This window comes from Cyprinus carpio, chromosome A2, assembly GCF_018340385.1.
Source record: "Cyprinus carpio isolate SPL01 chromosome A2, ASM1834038v1, whole genome shotgun sequence".
In the NCBI taxonomy this organism is placed as follows: Eukaryota; Metazoa; Chordata; class Actinopteri; order Cypriniformes; family Cyprinidae; genus Cyprinus; species Cyprinus carpio.
The window spans coordinates 13,633,038-13,658,183 of NC_056573.1; the positions used below are offsets into that span (position 1 = coordinate 13,633,038).

At 36.6% G+C, this 25,146-nt stretch overlaps 3 protein-coding genes across 6 annotated transcripts; 2 read left to right on the forward strand and 1 right to left on the reverse strand.

Moving 5' to 3' along the window:
* The first annotated feature begins 119 nt into the window (after positions 1 to 119).
* LOC109095458 (bucky ball-like) lies at positions 120 to 3,404 on the forward strand. The gene is given in 8 exon segments (XM_042774239.1): positions 120 to 265; positions 397 to 450; positions 613 to 768; positions 847 to 952; positions 954 to 2,332; positions 2,407 to 2,508; positions 2,610 to 2,711; positions 2,789 to 3,404. Coding segments are annotated over 7 exon segments (1,884 nt in total). The 5' UTR covers positions 120 to 265; positions 397 to 443; the 3' UTR covers positions 2,821 to 3,404.
* A 731-nt stretch (positions 3,405 to 4,135) lies between these two features.
* On the forward strand, positions 4,136 to 9,922 carry LOC109095457 (E3 ubiquitin-protein ligase rnf152-like). Of its 3 annotated transcripts, XM_042774267.1 has the most exons (4): positions 4,136 to 4,292; positions 8,184 to 8,291; positions 8,477 to 8,562; positions 8,641 to 9,922. In XM_042774267.1, exon 4 carries the CDS (start codon positions 8,772 to 8,774, stop codon positions 9,360 to 9,362), a length of 591 nt encoding a protein of 196 aa, XP_042630201.1. In that variant the 5' UTR covers positions 4,136 to 4,292; positions 8,184 to 8,291; positions 8,477 to 8,562; positions 8,641 to 8,771; the 3' UTR covers positions 9,363 to 9,922. The 3 variants fall into 3 exon arrangements, with proteins under 3 accessions (XP_042630201.1, XP_018964718.1, XP_018964720.1); XM_019109173.2 differs by lacking the exon at positions 8,477 to 8,562; XM_019109175.2 differs by lacking the exons at positions 8,184 to 8,291; positions 8,477 to 8,562 and having other exon boundaries at positions 4,143 to 4,292.
* A 2,790-nt stretch (positions 9,923 to 12,712) lies between these two features.
* Positions 12,713 to 22,005, reverse strand: LOC109094980 (glutamate decarboxylase 1-like). 2 transcript variants are annotated; one of them, XM_042774296.1, is made up of 16 exons: positions 21,913 to 22,005; positions 21,217 to 21,368; positions 20,540 to 20,595; positions 20,353 to 20,461; positions 20,183 to 20,273; positions 19,356 to 19,468; positions 19,124 to 19,239; positions 18,778 to 18,857; positions 18,633 to 18,687; positions 16,573 to 16,689; positions 16,426 to 16,490; positions 15,342 to 15,420; positions 14,720 to 14,869; positions 14,120 to 14,227; positions 13,872 to 13,961; positions 12,713 to 13,774 (listed from the first exon to the last, which is right to left on the reverse strand). In XM_042774296.1, exons 1-16 carry the CDS (start codon positions 21,918 to 21,920, stop codon positions 13,601 to 13,603), a joined length of 1,563 nt encoding a protein of 520 aa, XP_042630230.1. In that variant the 5' UTR covers positions 21,921 to 22,005; the 3' UTR covers positions 12,713 to 13,600. The 2 variants fall into 2 exon arrangements, with proteins under 2 accessions (XP_042630230.1, XP_042630222.1); XM_042774288.1 differs by having other exon boundaries at positions 12,714 to 13,774; positions 20,353 to 20,595.
* Positions 22,006 to 25,146: the final 3,141 nt, after the last annotated feature.

Here is a 25,146-nt window from a genome sequence, read left to right on the forward strand (position 1 = left end):
TTTTTTTTATTATTATTATTATTATTATTATTATTTTAAATGAGAACTGTAAGAGGCATTAACTGCTTATGATAAAATCTGACGTCAGTGCTTTGCTGAATATAGGACAAATTGGATACACCTGCTGTCAACCATTTGATTGCGTAAATGTGGATCAGTGGAAACAATCATAACCTATAATTCTGAAGTGCAAGGCTTTATAGCCAGAGTTAGTCGCACTCGCTTTATGCACATTTGAGTCCACTTTGTCACATTCACATCTAAGGTTAGTCATTTCGCTGTTGATGTTATGGTATTAATAGCATGCCTGTCCATTTTTAAATGATCTTGCCCTTTACTGATTGTTTGTTTGGTCTGATCTATCATGGTTTTGAGTGTGGCAAGTTTGTTTTACAGTATTGCGGTGTTTTGTATTTTGTGCTGTCTTCGTCTCCTCACAAGAAATGGAAGGTAGGCTAATTTTCTCAGCCCATGATTTTGTCGCTAGCGCCATGCTCTATACTGTTTGAGATACAGGGACGCTGTAAAAACAACAACAACCGGGCAAATGCTAATTCTGTATACTAATGATCTGGCAAGTGACTTTTTCTTTCTTTTTTTTTTTTTTTAAAGGCATAAACAACAGTTCACAATCAATGGGAGTTGGGCAAACTCACCATCCAGTAAACCACACCAGACCCTTTTTCTATGTTCAGCCACCATCTCAGCCTTGTTTTATGTATCAATGGCCCATGAATCCATATGGCCACTATGGCTTTCCAGGGCCAGGTAAGTTTAGTCTTGAGGCACTGATTACTGTACATTGATCACTTAACTTACAACAATCTTTTATTATTATTTTTCCAGCTTTGCAATTTGGCCGTCCATATGTGGCCCCTTATCAGTTTATGCAGTATCCTGGGTATGTGATCCCACATGCGCCCATGCAGCCTATCGATTACAGAAGAATCACCCTTCCCCTCTGTTGCATCCTACGATTTGCGTGTCCGCCAACACTATCAACATGCAGGGACGCATCGGGAGACTGCCTGTTCTGAGGTCCAAACAGATCCTAGTGATTCAGTCAACAAACTGATAGACAAAATTGAGAGTCTGAAGGCCAGTGAACAAGGTGGTGACAAGGGGCTTAACTCTGTGGTCTCCTCTACCCCTGATGTAGTACAGGGAGAAAAACTGACCTGTTTAAATGAAGACTCTAAGTTAGAGCTCACCTCTCAGGAAGGCAAGGAGGAACCGGTCACAAGGCCCACAACCTACAGCGACTCTGCGTATGATGCTGAATCTAGCCAGGGTAGACTGGATGAATGTATGCTATCAGATGTGCTACCCCTTGACAGTTCCTCTGTCCATGAGGAAGAGGATCCCGAGGATGAGCAACAAAGTGTTCCTGATGAAACATGCTGCCAAAATGGAAAGTCAACAAGTGCAACTGGCAATGTGTTCTGTAGTGGTGTCAAAGGCACTGCTGATCTAACAGAGAATCTCGATTTGGAGAAACCAGGTGATGAGCTGGTACAGAATATTGCATCTAATGATGCTGTTGCAGTTATGGAGCCTCTTATAAAGCTCTCTGGAGACTTTGACCTGTCGTATCAAATCCTTCGCTTGCCCTGCAATAAGACCACAACTGGCCTAAGTCTTGAACGAGAGATTGACCCACTTGTTTACTTTGATTCTCCGCCTATGCTGTTGCCTCGACAAAACTATCTGTCCTCAATTGGCAGTGCATATTCCTACAGCTACTACCCTCAGGTGACCCAAGAGCGCCAGAGTGTCCTGAGTCCATCCATAGATGAGCTCTCTTCCAGAGATGAGATGTTCTCCACTGATGTGGAGGATCTCGATCTTATTCCGGGGCATGTGTATGTTGGTGGTGGCAAGCTGGCTGAAACCAGTGACGTTCCTTTTCACTCCAGAAAAGAGCTCCTGAGTGTGGAAAAATCTTGCCCTGTCTGCCAGAAAATGTGTGTGTGCTGTGGCTCAAGCTTGCAGGATGAAGTAGGAATGTGCAGGGTGGCTGAACACAGCCATCTTGAGAGAGATGAGGCGTCTGATCAAGACTGTGAGTATGACCTCGATGCAGAGGTGCGGAGTAACTGCGAGTCTCCGAGAATGCCCAAGAGGAAGTGTTGCAGCAGGCATGCGCTGCCCTCTTGTGGGCATCACTGTGCCAAGCACCGGCACAGGAAGCTGCTGTGTGAAGGCCAAGAGAGCTGTGATCTACGTGAGCAGGCTCGTGTGCATCCCAAAGGAGAGTGCTGTGAGGAGTGTGGCTCTCTGGCTAAAGCAGATAAGAGAATTCAAAAGAGTGCCTTGTGCAGGCCTTGTATTGGTAAGGTTTTTTTCTTTTGAATTTGCATTTTAATGTTGTCACTAGGTGGTCAGCTCATGCAAAAATATTTTTAGAACGACCATTTAGAGAGGGTGTTGTCTCTGACCAAGAACATTGGGTGAGCTATGGTGCCAAACCAAGATCTTTGAGGCAAGTTAGTGGACCTCAGGATCAAGGTAGGAAATTGATTTAAATGCCTACTTGGATGTCTAAAAGTTGTTCAATGCAAGTGTCAAGTATGGCTTGTCTTTTAAACTGTTCTTTTTGATGTGTAAAGGGAGAACTCCTTTGAGAAGGCCGACTTGTAAGACAGTCCACCAGCAAAGGCCAAGAAGTGAATATGACGAAACCCAATTTACTTACTGCCAGAGAGGCAGAGGTGAGTTTAGGGATTTAAATAGTTCAAATAGATGTTGAAACTCCGTTTTTATCCGTGCAACATCTGTGTCCTATCAGGTGCTATGACGAAAAGAGGCACAAGATACTAAACCACAATGCACTGCTGTAATACTTAGTGTATTACCCGAAACTTGTGTAAAATGCACTTCACTATGAATGTACACATGGACACTGTTCTTGACTGTATGTAACTTAAAGTATAACTGTGATGTACACCTTGCTGCATTTCCAGTGCTCAAGTTAAATTTTTTTTTCTATTTTGGGTGTAATGCATTCATCTTAATATTATACCGAGACTGCTCTCATTGGACCAGGCCTTGACCTGTTTAGAAGGCCTTTTCGCATGTGGCTTGATGGGGGAGGTGTGGATCTTGTCTGGTGTGTAAGGGCTCTGAGTCTGTGTGTGGTCAAGGACTGGCCCATTGCGACCAGTTTCAAATGTTGGGCACTAGAGATGCAGCTGGTTTAAGGGCTGATGCAGGGGAGGGGGAAAAAAAAAGGGAGGCTGAGAAATAAAGTGGACAATTTGGCAGTTTTGGCCACTCTTAGTCCAAATATGTCTTTGTTTTTATTACCATGCTATTTTTATACATCTGTGTAATGTTGACATGCAGAAAACTCCACCTAGCTGTACAGTGTTATTGTGTCATTAAAGTCTCAGCATTGCACTTGACCCGTGTCCAGTGTTTGTTTTTTTTTTTTATTTTTTTTTTTTTTTTTTTTTTTTTTTTAAATCCTTTGTCACATCTGACTAATTTTTAAAAGTTTTCCTCGATGGCTAAGTCTGACTGACCATATTTGTATTTAGTTATACTGCCTATTATATCTTTGGGGTTAAAAGCCCAAATGTCACAAGCTTCTCAGGTTCTCTCATCTGATTTTATATTTCGGCATTGCAATACGTTATGTCACTTTGAATGACAGCTTTGACATTTAAAAAGGCAGTTTGATGGCTTCCTCTAAATTTAATCTGATTTTGCCCAGAGGAATGGTATAGAAATGGATAAACAACTTGTCATGCAATACTGTTCAACAATGCGCAAATAAAAGTTTACTTCTAACAGCGCTGTGAGCATCTTCACTAGATAATCTTACCAGTAGTTCATCCCTTTCAAGCTCTACTTCAATGCTATAAATCCTACATTATGAATCACTTAATGTTCATCAAAGCATGCTAAAAAAACAACGGAAAGATTTAATATTTTTGCAGTGTTTACTTAAAATGAGGATTGTGATTAAGATTGTTGTGCGTTTCGTTCAAGACAAGTACGTATTTGTTTTGAAACAAATGTAATCCGCCTTCAAACAATTAAACGATCAGACTCGTTTAGACTTGATTAGCTCTAGTTAAGGGGCGTGGCAATGTGATTAGCGGGCTTCTCAATTGGCTGTTGTCTTCGCAGACGTCGCTCGCTATTGGCTGCGCTGTGGGAGTAGCAGAGAGCGTTTAAAGTACAGTACTGCAGCCTTTGAAGAAGGCAGAGTGAGGTATGACAGATGAGGCTGCTCTGCATGCGATGTTCTCCGTTTGCATAGATGAAAACACCTCTCGATATGCAAGGTGAGTTTCCCCAAGTTACTCTTTTCAAAGAAAGGGCTAGACCTACTTGGCTTTCCTATTTGTGCACTCGCATCAAATTTGTTCTGAGATTTTATCCCATGTTAAACTCTAACAGAGTTAACGGCAACCAAAACCTGTTTGTTTGGATCAGTTTTTGTTCCATTGCATCGATGCATACTTGCAACATTACGTTTCAACCGCGGTTTTATAACCTGCCCTCAGCATGTTTAACTTTATTGGAGCACATTGTCTGTTCAAAGCAAGTTCAGTAGCAGCCCATCAAGTTTTGCATTGTGTTTTACTGTATTTGGTTCTATTATGAATCAGTGCAGTACAGAAGAAACCTGGTCTTTTACACTGCAGCAGGGTTATTTTGGGCACTTTCTGTCCCTGTTCCGGTTGAAGTCTTGTTTTGATTGTTTAGAGATACGCCGCAATGGTCGCGTGTCAAACCATAGTGAGCTGCCTAACTAGGCAGCATTTCTGGGTGACATAGGCGTGCTGGATGCTCAGAAATGTGAGCAGCTTGCTAGGTTTTGATACACAGCCAATGGCAGCTATTTTAAATATGCCTGTTTTTGAAAACAGACGTGCCCTGATAATGCCTGTACATGTCATGCAGTCCAAAACATTTGGGCTATCTTTATAAGTCCCAAACTTCAGCACACAGAGTCTGTTTATATGTCATTCAACTTCAACAGAAATGTTGACTGAGGCTGTTTGACTTTACTGTGTCCTTGTGTCTTCATTAGTAAATTCCACTGATATTATCTTGCACATCTCATCTCAGTGGTTTGCTATCAGACACTGCTTGATCCACTAAGCATTTGAGTTTCCTTTTCTCTGTTTGGTTTCTTATTAACATGGGTTTGTGTTGATGATCGGCATGTACTTTAATCACTGTAAGAGTTCTGTTAATTTGACACCCGTTCAGACAGCACTTTAGTACAAAGTTAAACACTTTGTTATCTGCTTCCTATCACAAACGCACCCTGCTCAATTGAAGTTCAGTGTTTTTCAATTAAAAAAATAAACACAGATGAAGATTGTGTGAATTATGTGTCACACCGGGATGTTTCACATTTCTGCATTGTTTACACAGGTTAACGTTGGCGGTGGCAAGCTGTAATGCCAACATCCCACAGGATCTTATGTTGCATGAAAAAAAAAAAGGCATCAAAAAGTAAAGGCCAAGGGCATGCATGAATGACGCCCCTCCCCACCTGCTCAAGTCAGCGCATTGCCCTTGAGAAATGTCTCACGGCCTTAGTTTTTCATTTTCCCCCTTTCATTTACCCCCTTTCTGACAAATCCCCTGATTCAGCTGCATCCATCAGGTTGATGCTAGAGCACAGCTGACGGTTTGTTATCTGCTTGTTTCATTGTTTTAGTTTTCGAGACGTTGGACCGAAGATTGACCCTCAGTGAAGCTTCCACCATGGGATTCATGTTTCTTTAAAGATATAATCGAAAAGGCATAGTTTCACATTTGATAATATCTTTTTGTGAGGCACATCTAGTGTGCCAGTCCCATTGTATTTCTGTAGTCATGCTCTTAATCCTCTATTGTTTTATAGTAAATGCAAAAAAAGGCAAATATTTCGAATCTGGGTAGAAAATATGCCAAGTGAAAGCTAGCTTGCTCAGCATAAAATGAAATATTGAACTCAAAGGACATGTTCACAAGGTTACACCTTCTCAAATATTTCATATGATTTAGAAAATGTACCCACAGGACGTTTAATAGATTGGCACGGTTTCTCCCCTGTGTGCCGAAGGAAATTATGCTATGTGAAATTGAGCTGGAATGGTTTTCATGGTAACTGAAATATGAAGCACATGAATTCTCCATAACTGTGATCTGGATACATACTGTAGTATTCACATTTGTTTAATTTTTTTTCAGATTTGTAATGACACCAATTTGATGAGCATGAAATAATCATGACTTCAAATGATGAACTGGGCTCATTTAGCCAAAAGTTTTATTAGTAAATTAAAAGCATTCATGTCTGTAAGTCTCTAAAGCCTTCTATGTAATGTGTTTTGATTGGAAGTCCCAAAGAGAATGGAAATATTTCCACTTCTCCATCATGATAATGTGCACCTTATAATGGATAAGCTCTCAGGGGCGTCCGTCCATTCATGCCACAATAGCAGGCTTAATTGCATTATTAATTATTTTTCCCCTCAAGGGATGGAGTGGAATTATACATATATGAGCAATTACTTACATGGTATAAACCTTTGAACTTGAAAGAGTAGAACATGACGTGATAACTGTTTTGTTTTGCATGTCATGGTCACATGAGCAAATTATTATGTTATGGCTGTAAGTGTAACAACAGGAAGTCTGGAGTGAAGTTTATGCTGAAAACGTGGCCGTTAAATGTTAAGAAGTCATTTAACTTTAACTAGGTCACTTGGTAAGTGTTCATTCTTTTCTCAGGTGATTGACGTGTAGTACCGGCACACTTCATTTCGCCTTGAATACTCCTCCCCTAGTGACAAGCATTGAGCCAAGCAATTAAAATGCATATTAGCTGTACAGTACCTGAAGGAAACAAATGCCTTCAAATAAATTTTAGATGAGGTCAGGAAATATTTTTAAGCTCTGAATTGGTCAGAAGGAGGCTTGAGTGCTGGAGGGGGTTTTGAACTGTCATTCACTGGTCAGCTTCATGCATGCTAATAGTCATGTGTCATGCAGGTTTCAGAAATTTCGGCTAAGGGCTCAAGTAAACTAGGTCACATTTTGCTGTTGCTTGTAAGAGGAAGTTTTTCATCCAGTGAAAATCCGTACTCTCATTGTGTGTGTATATAAACACTCTTAAGTGGATTACACTGCCCATTGAGTAGAACAGCTTTTTATGGCAATGAAACAACCCTGATTACAAGGTTACATTGATAACAGAAAATATAATAATATTAATGTATTTTATTTATAGTGTTGTTTGAAACATTGAAATGTTCATGATATTATCGTATTTAACAGTGTAAATGAAGACAAAATAAACTACATAAAAAGAATAGTTATATAAAGCAGAGGAAAAGGCAGAACCAAAGAACACAGGTCAGCAGTCAGGAGGTGAGGAGTACTAGATGTGTCACTGGGCAGGATATGTCACCCCCTTATGATCATGTATTTAGAAATAATTCATCTTACACAGATTTCAGAGTTGCACAAAGTGATAAGCATTTGTCATGTTACATTAACTTGTATGCATCATACAGCAAAAAAATGTATCCATTCTGCAAAAAAATATTGTTTCTGGCTAAAATATTTCAAAAAGATGTGAAATGTATTTTGTTAACAGTGCAGATTTTTCAAACTGAAAATGTTTAACCTTAAAAAATGTGCTTCAAGAGGCAGAAAGTACCTTTTCAATTTTGAAATACAATTTGAGCAAATGCAAAATGTGTTTTTAAAATGTACTAAACAATGAAAATTGTAGCTGTGGTGGAAAGTGTCAGGTGCATTTGGGGAATGTGTATTATTAGAAAATGATAAATTATTTCACTATTTTCAGGCATGCTGTTTTCCTGATTGGTTTATGAAATGTGAATAATGTACAGCAAAATTACGTTAGAATAGTATATTCATTAGTAAATAGTTATACAGTTTACCAGTAACATGAGGCAAGTTTATTTATAGACATATTTTGTAGCCATATGTTATAGATGCATTCTTCTATTTTAAAATCTAAACTTTTAAACATGAAATATTACTAGGTGTTTGTTTCACCTCTAATTTCTCCGCATTTAGGGCACAACTTTAAATTAGGCTCATTTAACCTCATTCTCCCTACTTTAGGATTAGATTAATTTTAAGTCTGTTAAATTATTATTTCTTTTGTTCTTTATTGTCATGTATTTTTTCATATTTTATAGAACTATTTCATCATTAGATGGGGAAGGATATTCCTGTAGACTGCTTTTATTTCCAGCTGTGCACATTGAATGATTTGAAACCCTGCTTGGATCAGTGCTAAACCCATGGTAAGAATAACTCCGTGAAGCAATCAAGTCATTTCGTATAATCAAAGAATTAATTACAGATAATTAACCAATTAAGCTGTTTTGTTTTTAGTTCACACACACGATTTAACCTCAGCGTTCTTCACCATTGTTGTCTAGGATGATTGTGTCGGTCCTAATCCCTGCTGATTTGTTTACTTATCCAGGGCATCTACATCTAAGTCAAGCCTGACAAGAATTTAGATCCAGCTCACAGCTAGCGCATAATAAATTAACCCCTCTGCCTGCATGTGTATGTGCCAAAACTTTTCCCCTGGATTAAATCCTTGACCGTCTGTTTTGATGCAACATATTTGTCTCGCTTCCACAGGAAGAGCTAGACGTGGATTAAAGCACTGACGACCCGATCAACATCGAGTGGTTGACGGAGAAGTGCATTGGCAAAACAAATCGGCAAGACTACCTTCATCGAAGCAACTGAGAAGCCACATTTTAAGGACGATGGACACCTTGTCCCAGAGCTCCAGCCTTGAGTGCCAAATCTGTTTCAACTACTTCAGCCAACGGCGCCGTCCCAAACTTCTGCACTGCCAGCATACCTGCTGCTCCGTGTGTCTGAGCCAGATGAGGCTCAGCCAGAGAGAGCTCCGCTGTCCTTGGTGTCGTTGTGTGACGCAGATCCCCGGCGGCCTTTCGGTCTCACATCTTCCAGACGACCCGGAAGTACTTTCCATTATCAGTCTGTCTCACTCCTCCGAACACACTCCCATCTTTATACACTTACCCAATAGCAGCTGCTACCTGCTGCCTGTCCCTTTGGACACAGATGGGGCGTTGCTGCCTGGAGAACCGGCATGCCGATTCGCTCCTAAAAGCGTTGGGGTGTTAAACGTCTCTGATGGCCGGAGCCATGTGCTGGGAGATGAGACAGGTGAGGAGGGGATGGAGGAGGAGGTGGCAGTTAAGACCACAGCATGGACAGGGGTTTGCACTGTATTACTTGTGGCATTCATTTTGATTTTTCTGCTGGGTATCGTGTTGCATAACATGTCCTGTGTGTCCAAGCGCTTCACTATTATTTCCTGCGGATGAGATGGATTAATCAAATTCTGTTGTAAGGACCTTCCAATATGGCTCAATCTCTTGTGAATTCAGATGTGATTGTGATTATGTACATCACATACCCATGGTGACTATATACAGTAGATGAGCAGAAGGGAATGAAAGAAGTCGAGGGCACAATCTATGCAATTTGTGGTATTCCAAAAGTCTATGAAAGCCCTGATTCATTTGTTCTTAAGGAATGTGTTCAATTAATGTCATTAAAGAATCTAGCAGTATTGATTCCATGTATTTGCATGTCTTTTATGTACCTGAGGGAAATTAACTTGGTCTCTAATACTACAGTGGAGTTGTGCATTATTGACAGTCTGTAGGAGTTGTGCAGTTTGTGACCGAACAATAAAATGTAGAAATGAAATTACATATTACTACGTAGCTTCACTGCCTTTAAATAATGTTCATTGCTGTATGTATTTGATTGCTGTATGTTTTAAGGTGTTCAACGAAGCAGTTTCTTTACGTTTTTTGTTTTTTGTGTGTTTTTTACTAATGGGTTTTGACTTTGCCTTCGATTAAATGAGTGAAAACAACAGATTGATTTGTGTGATAATTTATACTTCATTCAAAACAGAAGAATATTAATATAAGAACATTTTGACTCCTCTACATGCTGCTTAAAAAGCTGCACAAATACACTACTGTTCATGTCTGGGACCAGAGATTGTTTTGGAAAGAAGTTAATACTTTTATTCAGCAACGATGCAATAAATTGATCAAAATCGACTGTGAAGACTTCTACATTATATATATATATATATATATATATATATATATATATATAAATGCAGTTTCCAACATTGATAAGAAGTTTTTTTTTTTATTTATTTTTTTAAGCACTTGGCAGTGTTAGAATGATTTCTGAAGGATCATGTGACAGTGAAGAATGGAGCAATGACTGCTGAAAATTCAGCTTTGCCATCACATGAATAAATTACATTTAAAAATAGATTAAAAAAGAAAACAGTTATTTTAAATTCTAATAATATTTCATAATATTCCAGTATTTACTATCAAATAAATGCAGCCAGAAACTTCTAAAAAAAAATCTTACTGGCCCCATATGCATTTTCCCCAAACATGATGTTATCAGCAACTTGTTGGACATTAAATTAAATTAGATTCCTCTCATTATAAATAGTTTATGTTACTGCTATAAGCCTAAATCAATGGTATTGATTCAGTATGTGTAATATATGTACATCTAAGCAAAGTCCCTTTAAGGGTTTTTTTATATAATAATCTTTGATCTAAGTAATAATACTTTCCTGAATACCACATTTGTACACTGATATCCAAATGTGAGATGAGCTCTGGCCCAGTGAGGCTCACCCATCTGCATCAAAAGCTGTCAACACCACCCATCACACTTGATTGATGGCAGTATTTTTGCTTTTTTTCCCCACCTATTGTTCTTGGAATGCTATAAAAAAAGAGAATGCATCTCTGGCCCCTCGTTGCCGCCAATACAACCGATTGTCAATGCTTGATTATTTGCACACTATAAATCTAACACACCCATTATTAATTTTATTTGTTGTAGCTGTGTTGCTTAGGCCTACATCATACAATGTCTGCCTGGCTTGTTTTACCCTTCTACAATTTTTAATTATAACAGTAGCAAACCCACAAGAGGTCAGGTGTTAATTTGTACTTTCTCACACGTCTTGTGGAGCACATTCAGAGTATGCATTTATTTGTCATTTTAACTGTTTGTAAACTGAGTGTAATTTCGTATACTGTTGCACCCTATATAGGATCAGTGATTAGTCGACGTCAAGCTTAAAGCGTCATGGCAGAGCATTAAAGTCGAGTTGACTAGTCAATTAGTCTGTGCAACCCCTAAACCAAACTGTATTGAAGACTCACAAATTATTATCAATGATCAGGCTTTCATCAAGGTCGTATATAGTAAATACATTCTGCTATGCTTTTAAATTGTGATCTTATAGGCCAAGTAAGATTATTAATAGACCTGATATGATCTGATTTGATATGAAATGAAAGACAAATATCTTGTTCCAAATGACAAGCATATGACAGTAATCACATTGTATGTTTTACTCTTAATTAACAGGTTTGACTGATTCAGCTACACCCTTTTATCATAGGTACATAAACTCAAGTATACAGTCATGCTGTCTCCTTAGCCAAATATTTACAGCAGAACACGTTGAACCTTTTCTGTTCCAGTATGACTGTGATGATGCCATTCCACAACAATTAAATAAATCTAGCAGAGTTATTATTATTTTTTCTTTTTAAATGTGCAGTTATAACACTATACTGTGTGTACTTTTACTCTGGAATTAAATTGCGAAAAATAGTCACCTTAGCTGCAATGGTGTTTCTAATGCAGCTGAGGAAGACATGACAGTTGAAATTGATACAAAAGTCATAATTATGACAAAACCAGTAAAGATAAAATCATCATGTCAAAAAGTTGAAATAATGAGATAAAGAAACATACAAGTCAATTATGACAAACTAATTATGACATAAAAAGTCAAAATGTTTGTCATAACTTTTTATCTCATCATTTCAAGTTTTAATGTAATTTTTTTCATAATTGTGACTTTGACTTTGTATGTCATTACTGTTTCTCATTCATCAGTTTCAGTTTTCTATGTAATAAACTTGTTTTCTTGTGTGGAAATTGGCATCCATGTGTACATCCATAGACGTTCACCTTGCTACATTTAATTCCACATTTCAAACTCAGAAATGTGAAAAAGCTACATGCAGAAAAGGCACATTATCCATTAATTTTACATACGTTTATATTAACTCAAAAACATAATGTAATGCAGTGCAAATTCAAAATACAGGTAAACTTCTTATTAATTGCATTGCTTTGAGATTAAAGGTTTCATAAGAAAATGTTTTTTTTTTTATTTTTTTTGGCATGCTATTTTGTCAGTATACATATTTAGAACTCTGCCTAAAAATGCCAAAAGAGCACACCTCATTTACCTTGGCCGCATATGTCAACATGCTACAGCACTGCACGCATTTGCTGAAATCATGCAAAGTGCCAGGCAGCACTGTACGTGATTGATGCTGTTGTCCACATGTCGGTTTCTTCTCTAACTTTAGTAAATCATCTATCCAAATGGGCCTTTAACAGGCCATTACCACACAGCACTGACACAATCCATCTTCACAGTCACACACGCTTACAAATCCTCTTATGCTCTGCACAAGGATGTTGTCATCTGCTTTTGAAATATATATTTGGGGAATATATGGGTAAAAAAAAATTTGGACAAAGAGCTTGGGATAAAAAGGGTAAAAAAAAACAAACAAAAAAAAAAACATCTGTTCTGACTGATTTTCAATCTTAACTGTCAGTTGTGGGCTAGAAGACAAATGAATCCCAGCTGACTGCTTGTGCTGCAAAAAGAAACCTAAATTCAAAGGGACCTGCATGCTATATAATTTTATTACTAATGGAGCTTGAACAGCAGGTGGTATACAAATAAATAAATAAATGTGTAAAATCACTTTCACGCAAAATTCCTTTCGTGTAGGACAGAGTGAAGCATGAAAACCAACAAGCTGCAAACAGATTCAGACATACAAAGACCAAAAATGTGATCGATTTGAGCATGTTCAATGAAATAAGTTTTTTTAAATGAATGTTATTATGAATATTTGACTCTTCTACAGTGTTTAGTATCTCACAATCTCATAATTGTTATTAACTTAGTAGCCCCGGCCATTAGTAGATCCTACCAGCAGGAGGCACCAGTATACTGCAAAACAAATGAGCAGAAAGCGCTGAGAAATTCTTTCCCTTCAGAATGCACTTTGTTTGTTCCTCTTGATAAAGAACAGGTGCCATTTAGTCACCGTATAAGGAATGACTCATCTGAAAGCAGCATGTTGGTTTAATGAAAATCAACATGTGACCATCTATTCCCTTTGGTCAATGTGGCTCCACTAATATGTCTTTCAAACCTCATTTATAATTTAGTTCAGATGTTCATTAGTCAAAAGCTACAGGGTTTGTAAAGCAGATCACATATAGCACACTTCACCTAAATAATATAAATATAAAAAATGTTGATATATAGATTAAAAAAAAGAAAGCTGTAAATTATTTTACTCACAATGCCATATGTACTGATAACTGGAATCAGATGTATGAAGTAAGAAGTCTATAAATAAATAAATATTTATCCTGTTTCTGATTTTTATAAGAAAGATTTTCACAGTTCACAGCCCAGACGAACGATTTCATCTATTAGAAAGTCCACGTCCTCCCTCTGAGTGGCTGGGTTGGAGAAAACACAACGGAAGAAATTCACTTTGTCTTCCAGAGGTTGATAGCCAATCATTGTGAATCCTTCCTCCATCATCTTCGTCTTGATTTTTGGAGCCACCTGTGGGAATTCATAATGTTAGCTTACAAGCAGATAAACTGTCTTCCTAAATTTACTGGTTAATTAAGAAATGAAAAGGCTTCATTTCTTGACTTACCATATGAAGTTCTCTGTCTCGCTCTGGGCTTGGAAGAATGCTTTGCAGTCGTTTTGGGAGATACCAAAAGCAGACATTACTGTGTTCGGGCTGAAATAATATGTGAAATATATGAAATCATAAAACAATGATTTATGTAATGCACAGGGAACCGAAATTCACCATGAGTTCTAACAACTGTTAGAATTATTCAGAATTATTCAATTATCTTAAAATATGCTGAAAATTTACAGAAACATGGCAATTACCTTTCCTTTGAAGACAAGCTGAAAGTCTGATCTTCTCTTCAGCTTGTAGTAAAGATACTCTGCATTTTCCAGGCAGTGGTTGATCTGTGCTTCAAAACCCTCAGAACCCTATAAATAATTTATTTAATATTTGCTTTCTCTATAAGAAAAGTTTTTTTATTTTTTATTTTTTTTGTAATTTTGCCATATTTAAATCTTTGAAATCTTTGAAATCTTTGAATCAGTCTTAAAAAATGTGGAAAAGAAATAAACATTTCAAAAAAGAGAAATAAACATTTTAAAAGTAGATGAAACCAAAAGCTCACTCACTGAAAAGAATGATAGAATATGGTTATATATAAAAGAATAAATAATATTTCTTCTTTTTCTTTTATTTTTTTTAATAATTGGGGCACAATTCCTACTTTTCAGTTGTGGATATTGAACTATTTCAAACAATATTTTGCCTCCACTTATTTCTTCTTCACTTCTCCACAAAAAATTAAATAATAATAATAATAATAATAATAATTTCCATCTGAGAGCTGTCATTTTCCAGGTCACATTTCTGATGGTGGTTGAAAGCACATTTAGTTTGAATTAAGAGATTGTCTGTCAAACCTTTGCCTTCCACATGAGCCACAGCTTGAAGACGTCTACGTGCCGTCCACACTGAATGCTTTTGTCTCCAGTGTCGTAGGACACATCATAGTGCTTGTCAGGTTGGAAGAGATACTCAGCACACAGCTGATTACATTCCTGCAGGAGGCCCTGAGAACAACACATGGCCTTAACATAGCCTTGGATTTCAATACCTCCTCAAGAATCAATGACTATCTGCAGCCTGTTGCGATGGCTATGAATTCTTGGTTTGTCTTTAGCAGTAAAGCTGCCCACTGTTCTTGACAAAACCTTGATTCCTAGATGTGACTGTCTTGCATGCTTTGCAGTCTGCGTCATTTGTGCTCAGATATTGATATTGAGATTCAACTGTGTCACTCAGAAAAATTAAGGGAAAAATACAACCATCACAAAAGGCTGACATGACAGAGGCACAATATTAACCATCAAGGGCATGTCCTTCTGAACAAAATCAATTTGTGTAAATTCACCTATATAAGTAAATTTATGTTATTCAGCTTCTCCATAGCAGTAAAACATACAAAAATGTCTATTTTTTAAATTTTATTATTATTATGTTTTTTTTTACTATATGCTTTTTATATCCTTATTCTCAGCTCACCTTCTTCTTCACTAGAATGGTCGAGCATTGCAGTGGGACGCCCATCATCTTGTGTGGGTTCCAGGTCACAGAATGGGCTCTGGATGAATGCATATGAATAAAATTATGATGTTAGATGTTGAAATAATTCCACCAATTTAAAATACACATTAAAAATATAAAATGATTTTTGAAATGGAGGTGAAAGTGGAGGTGGAATCCATTAGACAGAAACTTTTTTTTTTTTATCAATTTTATGTATTCTAGGAGCAAGGCTGTAATTGCAGGTTCTGGCCAACCATCAGTACAAAAGAAATGAAAGTAAGAAAGTGTTTAGGCTGACAGCTGGTTGAGTGGGTTATATGTTTTAACACAATCTCACAGAGTCAATGCCAATGTGCTTTCACCACACTCCTTTTGGAGCTAAAATTGTAGAGAAATTACGCGAATTATCCTGCAGAACACCAAATGTAATGGGAATGAAGGCGGCACTTTGTGTTGATTAAAAGAAAATGAAACATGGGGGGATGTTGAAGAAGCATCCAGAGAATTGACTGCTGACATTTAAGGTAGATGAAGCAGCCCATGCTTGTATTAGCCAACAAGATTTAAAAGCAACATGAGAGTCCAACAAACAGGTAACATGTAAACAGGAACGTGATCAGGTAAATACTAAAAAAAGTACTTTTTTAATATTTGGCCATTTTATCAATAGAGACAGTGGGATCAGAAAATGTTAGCCGTGCAAACAGTCACCCCATTAATTTTTCTGTGGCACACGGCAAATTTGCAAGTGTTAATGAATCTCAGAGAAAGGTAACTGAACTCTTTTGGAGTTTGACATTGCTTACGCTAAAGCATTACATCACAAAACCTTGTTATCTGCACTCCTAACAGTTAAATGGACTAAATGTTGCTCTGTTTCTCAGTTAACAATTATGCATTTATTGGAGGCTTTTATCCAAGCAAAGCACTACACTCAATGTACAGTATACATTTTATCACTTCATGAATTCCCAGTGAATCAAACCCAAGACCTTGGCATTGCTTATGCCACTGAGCACAAGGAACACATTATACAATCAAAATGCTTGATTTAGGTTACCTTTCAATTCCTTGCAGTTTCACACGATGTTTGTTGGACAGAAGCAAGCCTCCACCCCAAGCAGCCTAAATAAGATGAGAGTATTAAAGCACTGCCTCATTTTGACTATATTTAATAAAATGTACCTAATAAGATAAAATACATTACATCCACATGCATCCATAGGCCGTGGTGTTTACAAATGTCCGCAATTTCATTCAGAGGGTCAAAGGCTCCATAGACTGTGGTTCCTGCCGTTGCATTGACATAGAATGGCACCAGACCCTATAGACAGCAAAAAGGGATTTGCTAAATGTAGAAGACACAAGATATCACACACTAAAAAGATCTGGCATAGAAACAATTTTCACTCAGAAATTGACAATTTCACAATTAATTACAAAGACACAGCAAATAACACATTAAATTAAACATGAAATTTTGAAATAGAAAGACTGAAATAGAAATTCTTGTTAAACATATTCCAATAACCTTTTTAAAGTTTTATTTATAACTCTGAAACAAAACAAAACAAAACAAACAAAAAAAAAACTAAAAAAATAAGCACAGACCAATACCAACAGATGCAGACAGGGGAACACACTGAGCCAACAAAATCCGACAAACATGTCTGTTGCTGTTTGTCTGCATCTGTCAGTGCAGTGTGAATTGGCCTTAAAATATGACAAGAAAATATGATTTAGTTTTTCTACTCCAAAATTTCATGTTTAATTCAGTGTTACTTATTGTCTCTTAGTAATTGTTTACAGAATTTATTGTCAATTTCTGTGTGAAAAATGTTTCTAACTACCCCCCCCCCCCATTTTTTTTTTTTTTTTTTTTTTTTTTTTTTTTTTTTGAGCTGAATGTTTTTTTTTTTTTTTTTTAGCTACTGGGAATTAGACTATTTCTATTTCTATTTGTATTTCTTTTAGGGGAAAAACATGAAATTGTCCCATTCATGACCATTTATTTCAATGCAGGATATATTCATAATATATATATTTTTTGGCTACAGTAGAACAGATAAACCCTTCACTTTGCATGTTAAAGCTTACCCCTTAGAGTAGTAGAACTGACATTTATTTTAAGGCAGCGGCTATTTGCACTAAGTGTAAATAGCGATAGAGGCTATTTACACTAAGTGCAAGTAGCAGTAGATGCTATTTACACTAAGTGTAAATAGCAATTAGATGCTATTTACACTAAGTGAAAATAGCATATTTTCTTAGAGATAGATGCTATTTACACTAAGTGCAAATAGCAGCATTTTTTTTAATGATATGCTATTTACACTAAGTGCAAATAGCTATAGATTCTATTTACACTATGTTAAAATAGCAGGATTTTCTGCTATTTATACTACTTATTGCAAATAGTGGCAATTATCTGCACTTCAGTATTGTAGTACATTAAAAAAACAGTATGCAATAATAACTTAGTGAGTGTAAATTTTAATTCAAATTATTAAATGGATGCCACCTTATTGGGACAATAATGCCCTCCCTACACCTACCCTTACCCTACCCAATACTTTATTTTCAACTTTTGGATTATTTAGCTTTTTTGCTTTATTTATGCTTTTCTGATGTGCTTTGAAATTTGAAAAGGGAGAAAAAAAGTTCACCAAAAGGCAGATTCGAACCCGGGTCGATGACATCAAAAGTACACACGTTTTACCATCTGCGTCACTGGAGCTGACCACCATTAACTCTCTTTTTTAATTTTGACTATCAGAATCACACGTTTTGTGCATACTGCTGTTGCCAATAATGAAAGCATGGAGAGATAGAAGGGGAAAAAATCACAATTGTTTCCATGTTCTCACTGAAGGACTGATATGATACATTGCTACTGATTTGATGAGTTTGGCTGAGAAAGCAATCTGAATACAAAGTGCTATAGAACTTAAACAGGGTAGTGACATATTTAATTTTTGACAGGAATTAAAACAAGGCTGTGAGGAATAGAAGTACAGTACGTTCAACGGACTGTGCTGTTGTTTAACAACATAATGATTGTTCAGGTGATAAAACGTCTTTCTGAAAAAACAAAGAAAAAAAGAGAAAACTCCATAAAACAGTTTTGAAAGTTGTTAGTTGGAAAAATTAGGGCTTTCATGTTTTTCATGAAATGTTATATGGAGTTGTTATCCGTAAATGGCGGGAACCAGAAAACAAACTTTTATAATAAAAAAATTCAGCTCAAAGTCAGCAAATTTGACGAACCTTAGACTTTGCTGTCTCAATGCTGGAGTTCAATTCTGATGAGATCATCTTCCCCCTCACAGAGAGAAACCAAAAAGTTGTATTAATCTGGGTAAACTGGACACATTGCAAATGATGAACTTATGATTCCATCCACCAATCTCACCTTTCATCACATCTGACGACGATAACATTTTCAGAGCCGATACCGAGAACTGCTGCAGACTTCTTGATTGAATAATGACTCTAATAAGGAAACCATATGTTAAACATGCACAGGCAAACAGCTAACATGATCTGACCTTTTGCTTTACCATATAAGAAATATTTAAATAAACGTCAGTTTATCAGCACTTTTAAAAAACACAGCTGTGACACATAAAGTCTGACCTCCCAATCAGTGGGTCAGGAGGTAATAGCTGAAATGTGTTGTGCTATGTGTCTCATTGAGTAAGTGGAACTGCCACAGCATGCCCGCTGAGAGTGGAGGAAACAATAATGAGATTATGTACGTGCGCAGAAGTGAACAATGCCAGGCGAGGTATTGCAGACATCCCCTGGGTCTTCACCACCGGAAAGAGATGAAACCTAGCCAACAACACACTGTACAAATTGGACATGGTGCCTCCTGCAGAGAAAGCCATTAGCTGTTTAATGAAATACTAATGATATTAGAGTTTCAATGTTCATTTTCAAAACACAAATATAAATGCGTCCTGTATTTTTGTGCTTTCAGCTTGTTACCAGGACAAAATATGCCATCTCCATCTTCCTCTGGCCATCCAATAATTGAATGCATTTTTCTCAGAACTACTTCCTCCATGAGTATAAAGACTGGGGATATTTCATAAGTGAACCTGTAAAAAGAGAAGAACTTAGACTCATATGTGCTCTAAAGAACCGTAAAAGAAATCGGGTATAATGGAAACTGTAACAAACGTTGCTTTCAGTCAAATTGGAAATGGAACATTTATTTTCGGAAAATCTTATTGATTTTTTTTTACCTCACTTTTTATTAAAAATGTCATAAATGTCATGACTTCCCAAATCATTTAGTCCACTTAAAACCTGCCCCTTTCTTACAACATACTGAAAGCTCACATTCAGATCTGCCTCCATCCAATCAACATATGCATACTATGTTTACCAGATGTACCTCACAATGTGGCAGAAAGGATCTGTTGCAACTTCTGTCACGTGGTGACTTTAACATACATAACTTATTGTTTTTGTACTATTTATCTCAAGCTTGATATTAGAAATATAATAAATAACTTCCCCATAACTAACAGCTAAAAAATAAGCAATTTTAAAACCTACATGTTACACTTTTTAAAAGTTTAGCTTCGATAAGAGTTTTTAAATACATGTATTTTTTTCAAGCAGTCTCTAATGCTCACCAAGGCTGCATGTAGTTGAGCAAAAATACGATGTATCAATGTTGAAAGCAGTTACAGTAATTTGTTTCATCCCAATACCTAATTTTAAATTCCCTGGACGCCCTAACATTTATTTTTCTGTCTATCTATAATTATAATATGAATGTTGAAGAAATTAAACTCCTGCCTTACATGTTTGTATTTGCTGTGGACGTCAACCATTCTCCTGCCAGACCAATGATGTCAAGTCCAGTTGACAGCTGGTTGAAAAACCTTGGATGACCTGGCAACATTAAAGGGGAGCATTAACAAAAACCTCCACTAAACACAACTGTGACTTGTGGTATTTTTCATGTTCTTACCTGTTTTAACTCCATATTTAAGTGTGTCTCTACAGTCCACCAGCAGCTGCTCCAGGTTATCTGGCTGGTCAGGGAGCTCCAGGCTGAATCCCTCCAGACCTTCCTTAAGCTGGTGAGGATAATGGAAATCTAGAACTTTGGAGCTGCGTTTGAGGGATTTATTGATGTAGGCCAGCAAGATGTTTACCAGCTCCTGCAGGAAGTGCTTGGTTGCTTCCTCTCCATCTTCAGCAGGAAGCAGATCTGAACAAACACAAAATGCACGCCATTCTCACAAATGATTTGTGATTCAGGTCCAGTATGAGCACTATGCATTGTCTACAATATCCAGAGCCGTTGCAACATAGTTCTGTGGTTTAGTTTGCATTTTTCATTTGAAAATTGTAAAACATTTGCAAGTACTGCTAATGAAAATAATTTGAATGCACCATATTGAATGAAAATATTTACTTTGTGGAAGTAATTGTGTAGCTGAATTTAAAATGAGTCTCTTGATAGCTTTATTTAATTTAAATCAATATTACATTTACATTTTTTTTTGTTTCATTTGGAAACACTTTTATCCAAGACGGCTTAGAGTGCAATTTATGCATCATTTCATTTCATTTTATTTTATTTCATTTCATAGGAACAATATTTGAATAGATAATTGAATGTCAAACAATGTTATTTCCATTAGCTTTCTCTAAGTTTGAGCATGTTCGGTCAAAACATTCATTATATTTTGTATCAAACTGAAAAGAGTAAAATATCCCACAATGCCGGGCTCTATTTCTTTTCAGAAATAGTTTCTACTACCATTGTTGTGCTGCAGGAGAGAAGCTCAGACATTTCAACACCTTTTCATCTGATTATTTGCTGTACCTTTGCTGTGGATGCAGCTGAAGTCATGGGCTACGCGCCCACTATCATATTTCAGGCCGACATCTGTGTTTCCTAAAGAACCTGTGTCTTGTTTGCTCTTGTCTAAATGCTGTCTGTCAGCTTGTGTTAACTCCATAATGTCTCCTGGAGACCTGCACACACATCAACACACAAGCTCAAACACCCACAGACAGATACCACCAGTTATTTTACAATTAGGTATTTCAGTTTCTATTATTTTTTTAATATTTCTATTTAGCTTTATTTTCATTTAAGTTTTAGTTTCACTAATTTCACTAATTCATTTTCAACTTTATTTCAGAAAACTGCCCAGGCAACATTTTTTTTATTACATCTTATATTTGGTGTATACTTTATTTCAACTAACAAAAACAACTTTTAATAGTTTTAGTTAACAATAATAACACTGACAGATACACACAAACACAACTTTAGAAATTACATTATACCACTTCAATTAGAAAACCAAACCAGAATGGTTTAATATCAGCACAGTGAACAGCCACTTATTTGAACATGAGCACCATTACTGATTATGAACAACATACTGATTATGTTAACAAAAATAACTGCATAAAATTATTCTGACATTTTACAGTATGGCAAAAATGAAAGTAATGAATGGCATTCTAACATGTTATAATAAAAATACAACAATAGGTCAAAGTAGTTTACCTTCTCATTGAGGCATCCACTCTTGTAGACTGAGTCTATCTGGAGTCTGTGTCAAATGGCTGAGAGTTATAAAAGCCCCAGCCTCTGCCCCAGGGTTGAAAATCAACCAACCCTCGGTCAAACTGGGTGTGGTCATAGTGCATGGCTTTTCATCCCAGCAGAAGCAATGCTATTACATAAGGATGAAAACGCCCATGGCATCATCACCTTTTGAGACCCTGTCTCTTCCTTTGTTAATTGATATGAATGTGTTCGTGCTCTGCAGTGCCTCCACACTGACAGATGTCAAGAAAAAAAATACAGGTTTATGTGAAGATGGGCAAATCTTGAGGCATTCAGTCGACAGAAGCTTCACTTTTCAAGGCCAAAGATTTCCCTTTTATAAATCATGCTGGCTTGTTTTTTACATGCTGTATGTACATCAGGAAAAAATTAAAAATCTCTGACCTGTTCTTTTGCTAAAAGTCAGGGAGACTTCTGTCTAAATCTAAATTCTTACTGACAAATAACTAACAAAATACACCGTACATACAGCAGTTCAGGAAATGTTTTAAAACTCAATATCACAGTATTGAGGGAACAGATACAATGTAAAACCTCTTCAGATTTTTGATGGAAATCAGATTTCATTTCATCCATATGTCTACATTTTGAGATATAAAAGCCGGTGACTTAGCTTTGCAGCGAGGGCAGGCCAGCAGAGATCCTATTTAAGAGGAGCACAAAGGAGCTCGGTCTTTCAAATGGTGTGCAAATAGCATGGACAAAGTGAATAGAGGGAACAGCGAGTGAGATATGAAGGTTTGTTTTTATTATTTATTTTCATGATTTTTAATCAGCCTGACCATGCTGCTTCCATCAGTCTCACTGGTTAAATGATTTCTATGTTTAGTCCTTGAACATTACCTTGACTAGAACAAGCGCAGCCATGGTAACTTCATTGAATGGAAGAATCCCTTTGTGCATCAATCTGTAAATGAAGATTCCACGCATTGGTAAAAAACTGGCTAATGGACGGCTGTTTTTATTTAAGACATGAGAGGGAACACACTATTTTTTTTGTATAATTGCTTCATTTTGATCTTTTATTATACCCCAGTATACTGCAAGATTATTTAATTTTCTATGTTTGATGTTTGCTTGAAATCAAAATGAATGAAGAAACAAGTAGAAATTGAAGAAAAAGCATGGCACATAATGGCCTGTTCATGCCAAGAATGATAACTAGAAAGAGAACAATAGCTGTATTAGTGTTTACGCCAAGAGATGGTAACATTCTATTTATTATAAGCATGCACTGCTGCTTTAAATGCTTGACCTTTTGAAAGTGGAATGTTTTTTTATTGGCTATCAAATATCAGCTGGGGAAAAACACTTTAGCGAAATCAATTCTCTGTTTCGTTATTGTTAGCTATTGTATGGACTTTGCTATTCACCTTAAAATATTATTATAACTTCAATAACTTTTATTCATCATCATAGTTATTGACCTTGGTGTACACGGTCCTAAAGAGCAGTGTCACCAAAAAAAAAGTGTGAGTGAGGGCCATCATTTCTAGCAATGCCATAGAAGGGGCCCAATGCAATAAAATGTACAAGGGCCCCCAGAAAACCCAGCAATGCTACCGACTTAATTTTAAAGCAGACAATATCCCATTTAAAACTTGCATACAGTTGTCACAATTTTGTCCACCAAGGATTTCAAAGAGAAGGAATACATTCCAATAGTAGAGATATTTTAATTAAACCACACAAAAGATGAGTAATGAAGCAACAGTGTGTGCTAAAACACAACCAGCACCAGACAATGAACAGAAAGAACTGAAGACCTTAGTTTTCGTGAGTGTATGCGGGAGACCATCAAAGTTTTGCACAGTTCAGACAGGAGCAGCTTGAAAGACAGTGACTAGATCTGAAACCTTCAGATGATACACAGTTCATACCTCTGTCTCTGTAAGTTAACGAAAGCACACATGTAAATATGCAGTGTTTACACATGTAACACATAGTGGAGATTAGGTACTGTATAACATCCAGTCTAGAAAAGTTCCATTCACACAACGGTTGTGAAAATGGGGTCTGTGTGTCCTGAAAAATTCCAGAATCCCAGATATATGCAAATACGAGCAGAAAAAACAGGAGCTGGCCTGTGGTATAGCCCGTTGTAATATTCCATGTAATGTGACCATAAATAAATACACCACACTTTCATTACTTTTCCTAGGTCTAAGGGTTGCACTTCAATGCAGGAGGTATGTTCATTGAAAATCACTCCCCCGGTGCACAGTCAAGTTGAAAAGCAATTTTCTTTCCTCAAGCAGGCATCCAGTATTCTTATCCCAGCAGGCCTTGCAGTCTTGTGTGCTTGCTTGAGCACCTAGCGTTTTATATGCACAGTGAAAACTGTATTCACAGCATGTCTGTACGGTTTCTAAGTTACTTTTTAAAATTCACCAAGCTTGGTGAACATGAGGATTAATTAGACATTAGACATGCTTGTTAATGTGTTTATGGATAACCAGATTCACAAATGAACTTTTCTGAACAGTCCAGTGGGCCTTTACCATATGATATGCACCATGGTCATAAATAGAAGTTTTAACAAAGTAAATGACAACAAGTCACTTAAGCAAATGTAGACATTTGAAAATAGTGTTTTGCAATTTAAATGCTATTTACATGAATTTGCTTTGCTGGCTCATTACATGTGAAATTACCTGAGGAAGGGAGTTTTTCAAACCACCCGTTACAGATCTGCACTCTTATATGCTGCCAAAGTTTATGGTTTAAGAATTCTTAATATTTTAGGTTTTATAGCACAACATGCTTATAACATCTTGATAAATAGTACACTTTTGCTGATATGCAAAATTAAACAAAATAGATTTTACTGAAAAAAAAAAACCCTTTTCATTTAGTATTAGTAGCTCATTTAATGGTTTTGTTTTAAGATAAAATACTTAATGTATTTAAATCTGAATAAGTGCAATTAGAAAAATTGTTGTTAATAACACATTTGAGCTTAACTGTATAAGACAGTGTAAAAAAACAAAAACAAAATTCTCACATGGTATTTTATCCCACACTCGATTTAGACACAGCACATGCAGACAGTCTAACAGTTATGAATAAGGGACAATGAAAATCCATAATAACACAGATTTTACTTTTAAACTTAATGTCCTAAGAAGGTACAAGACTGCACACATCAGGAATAAAAGTTTTGTTTAACTG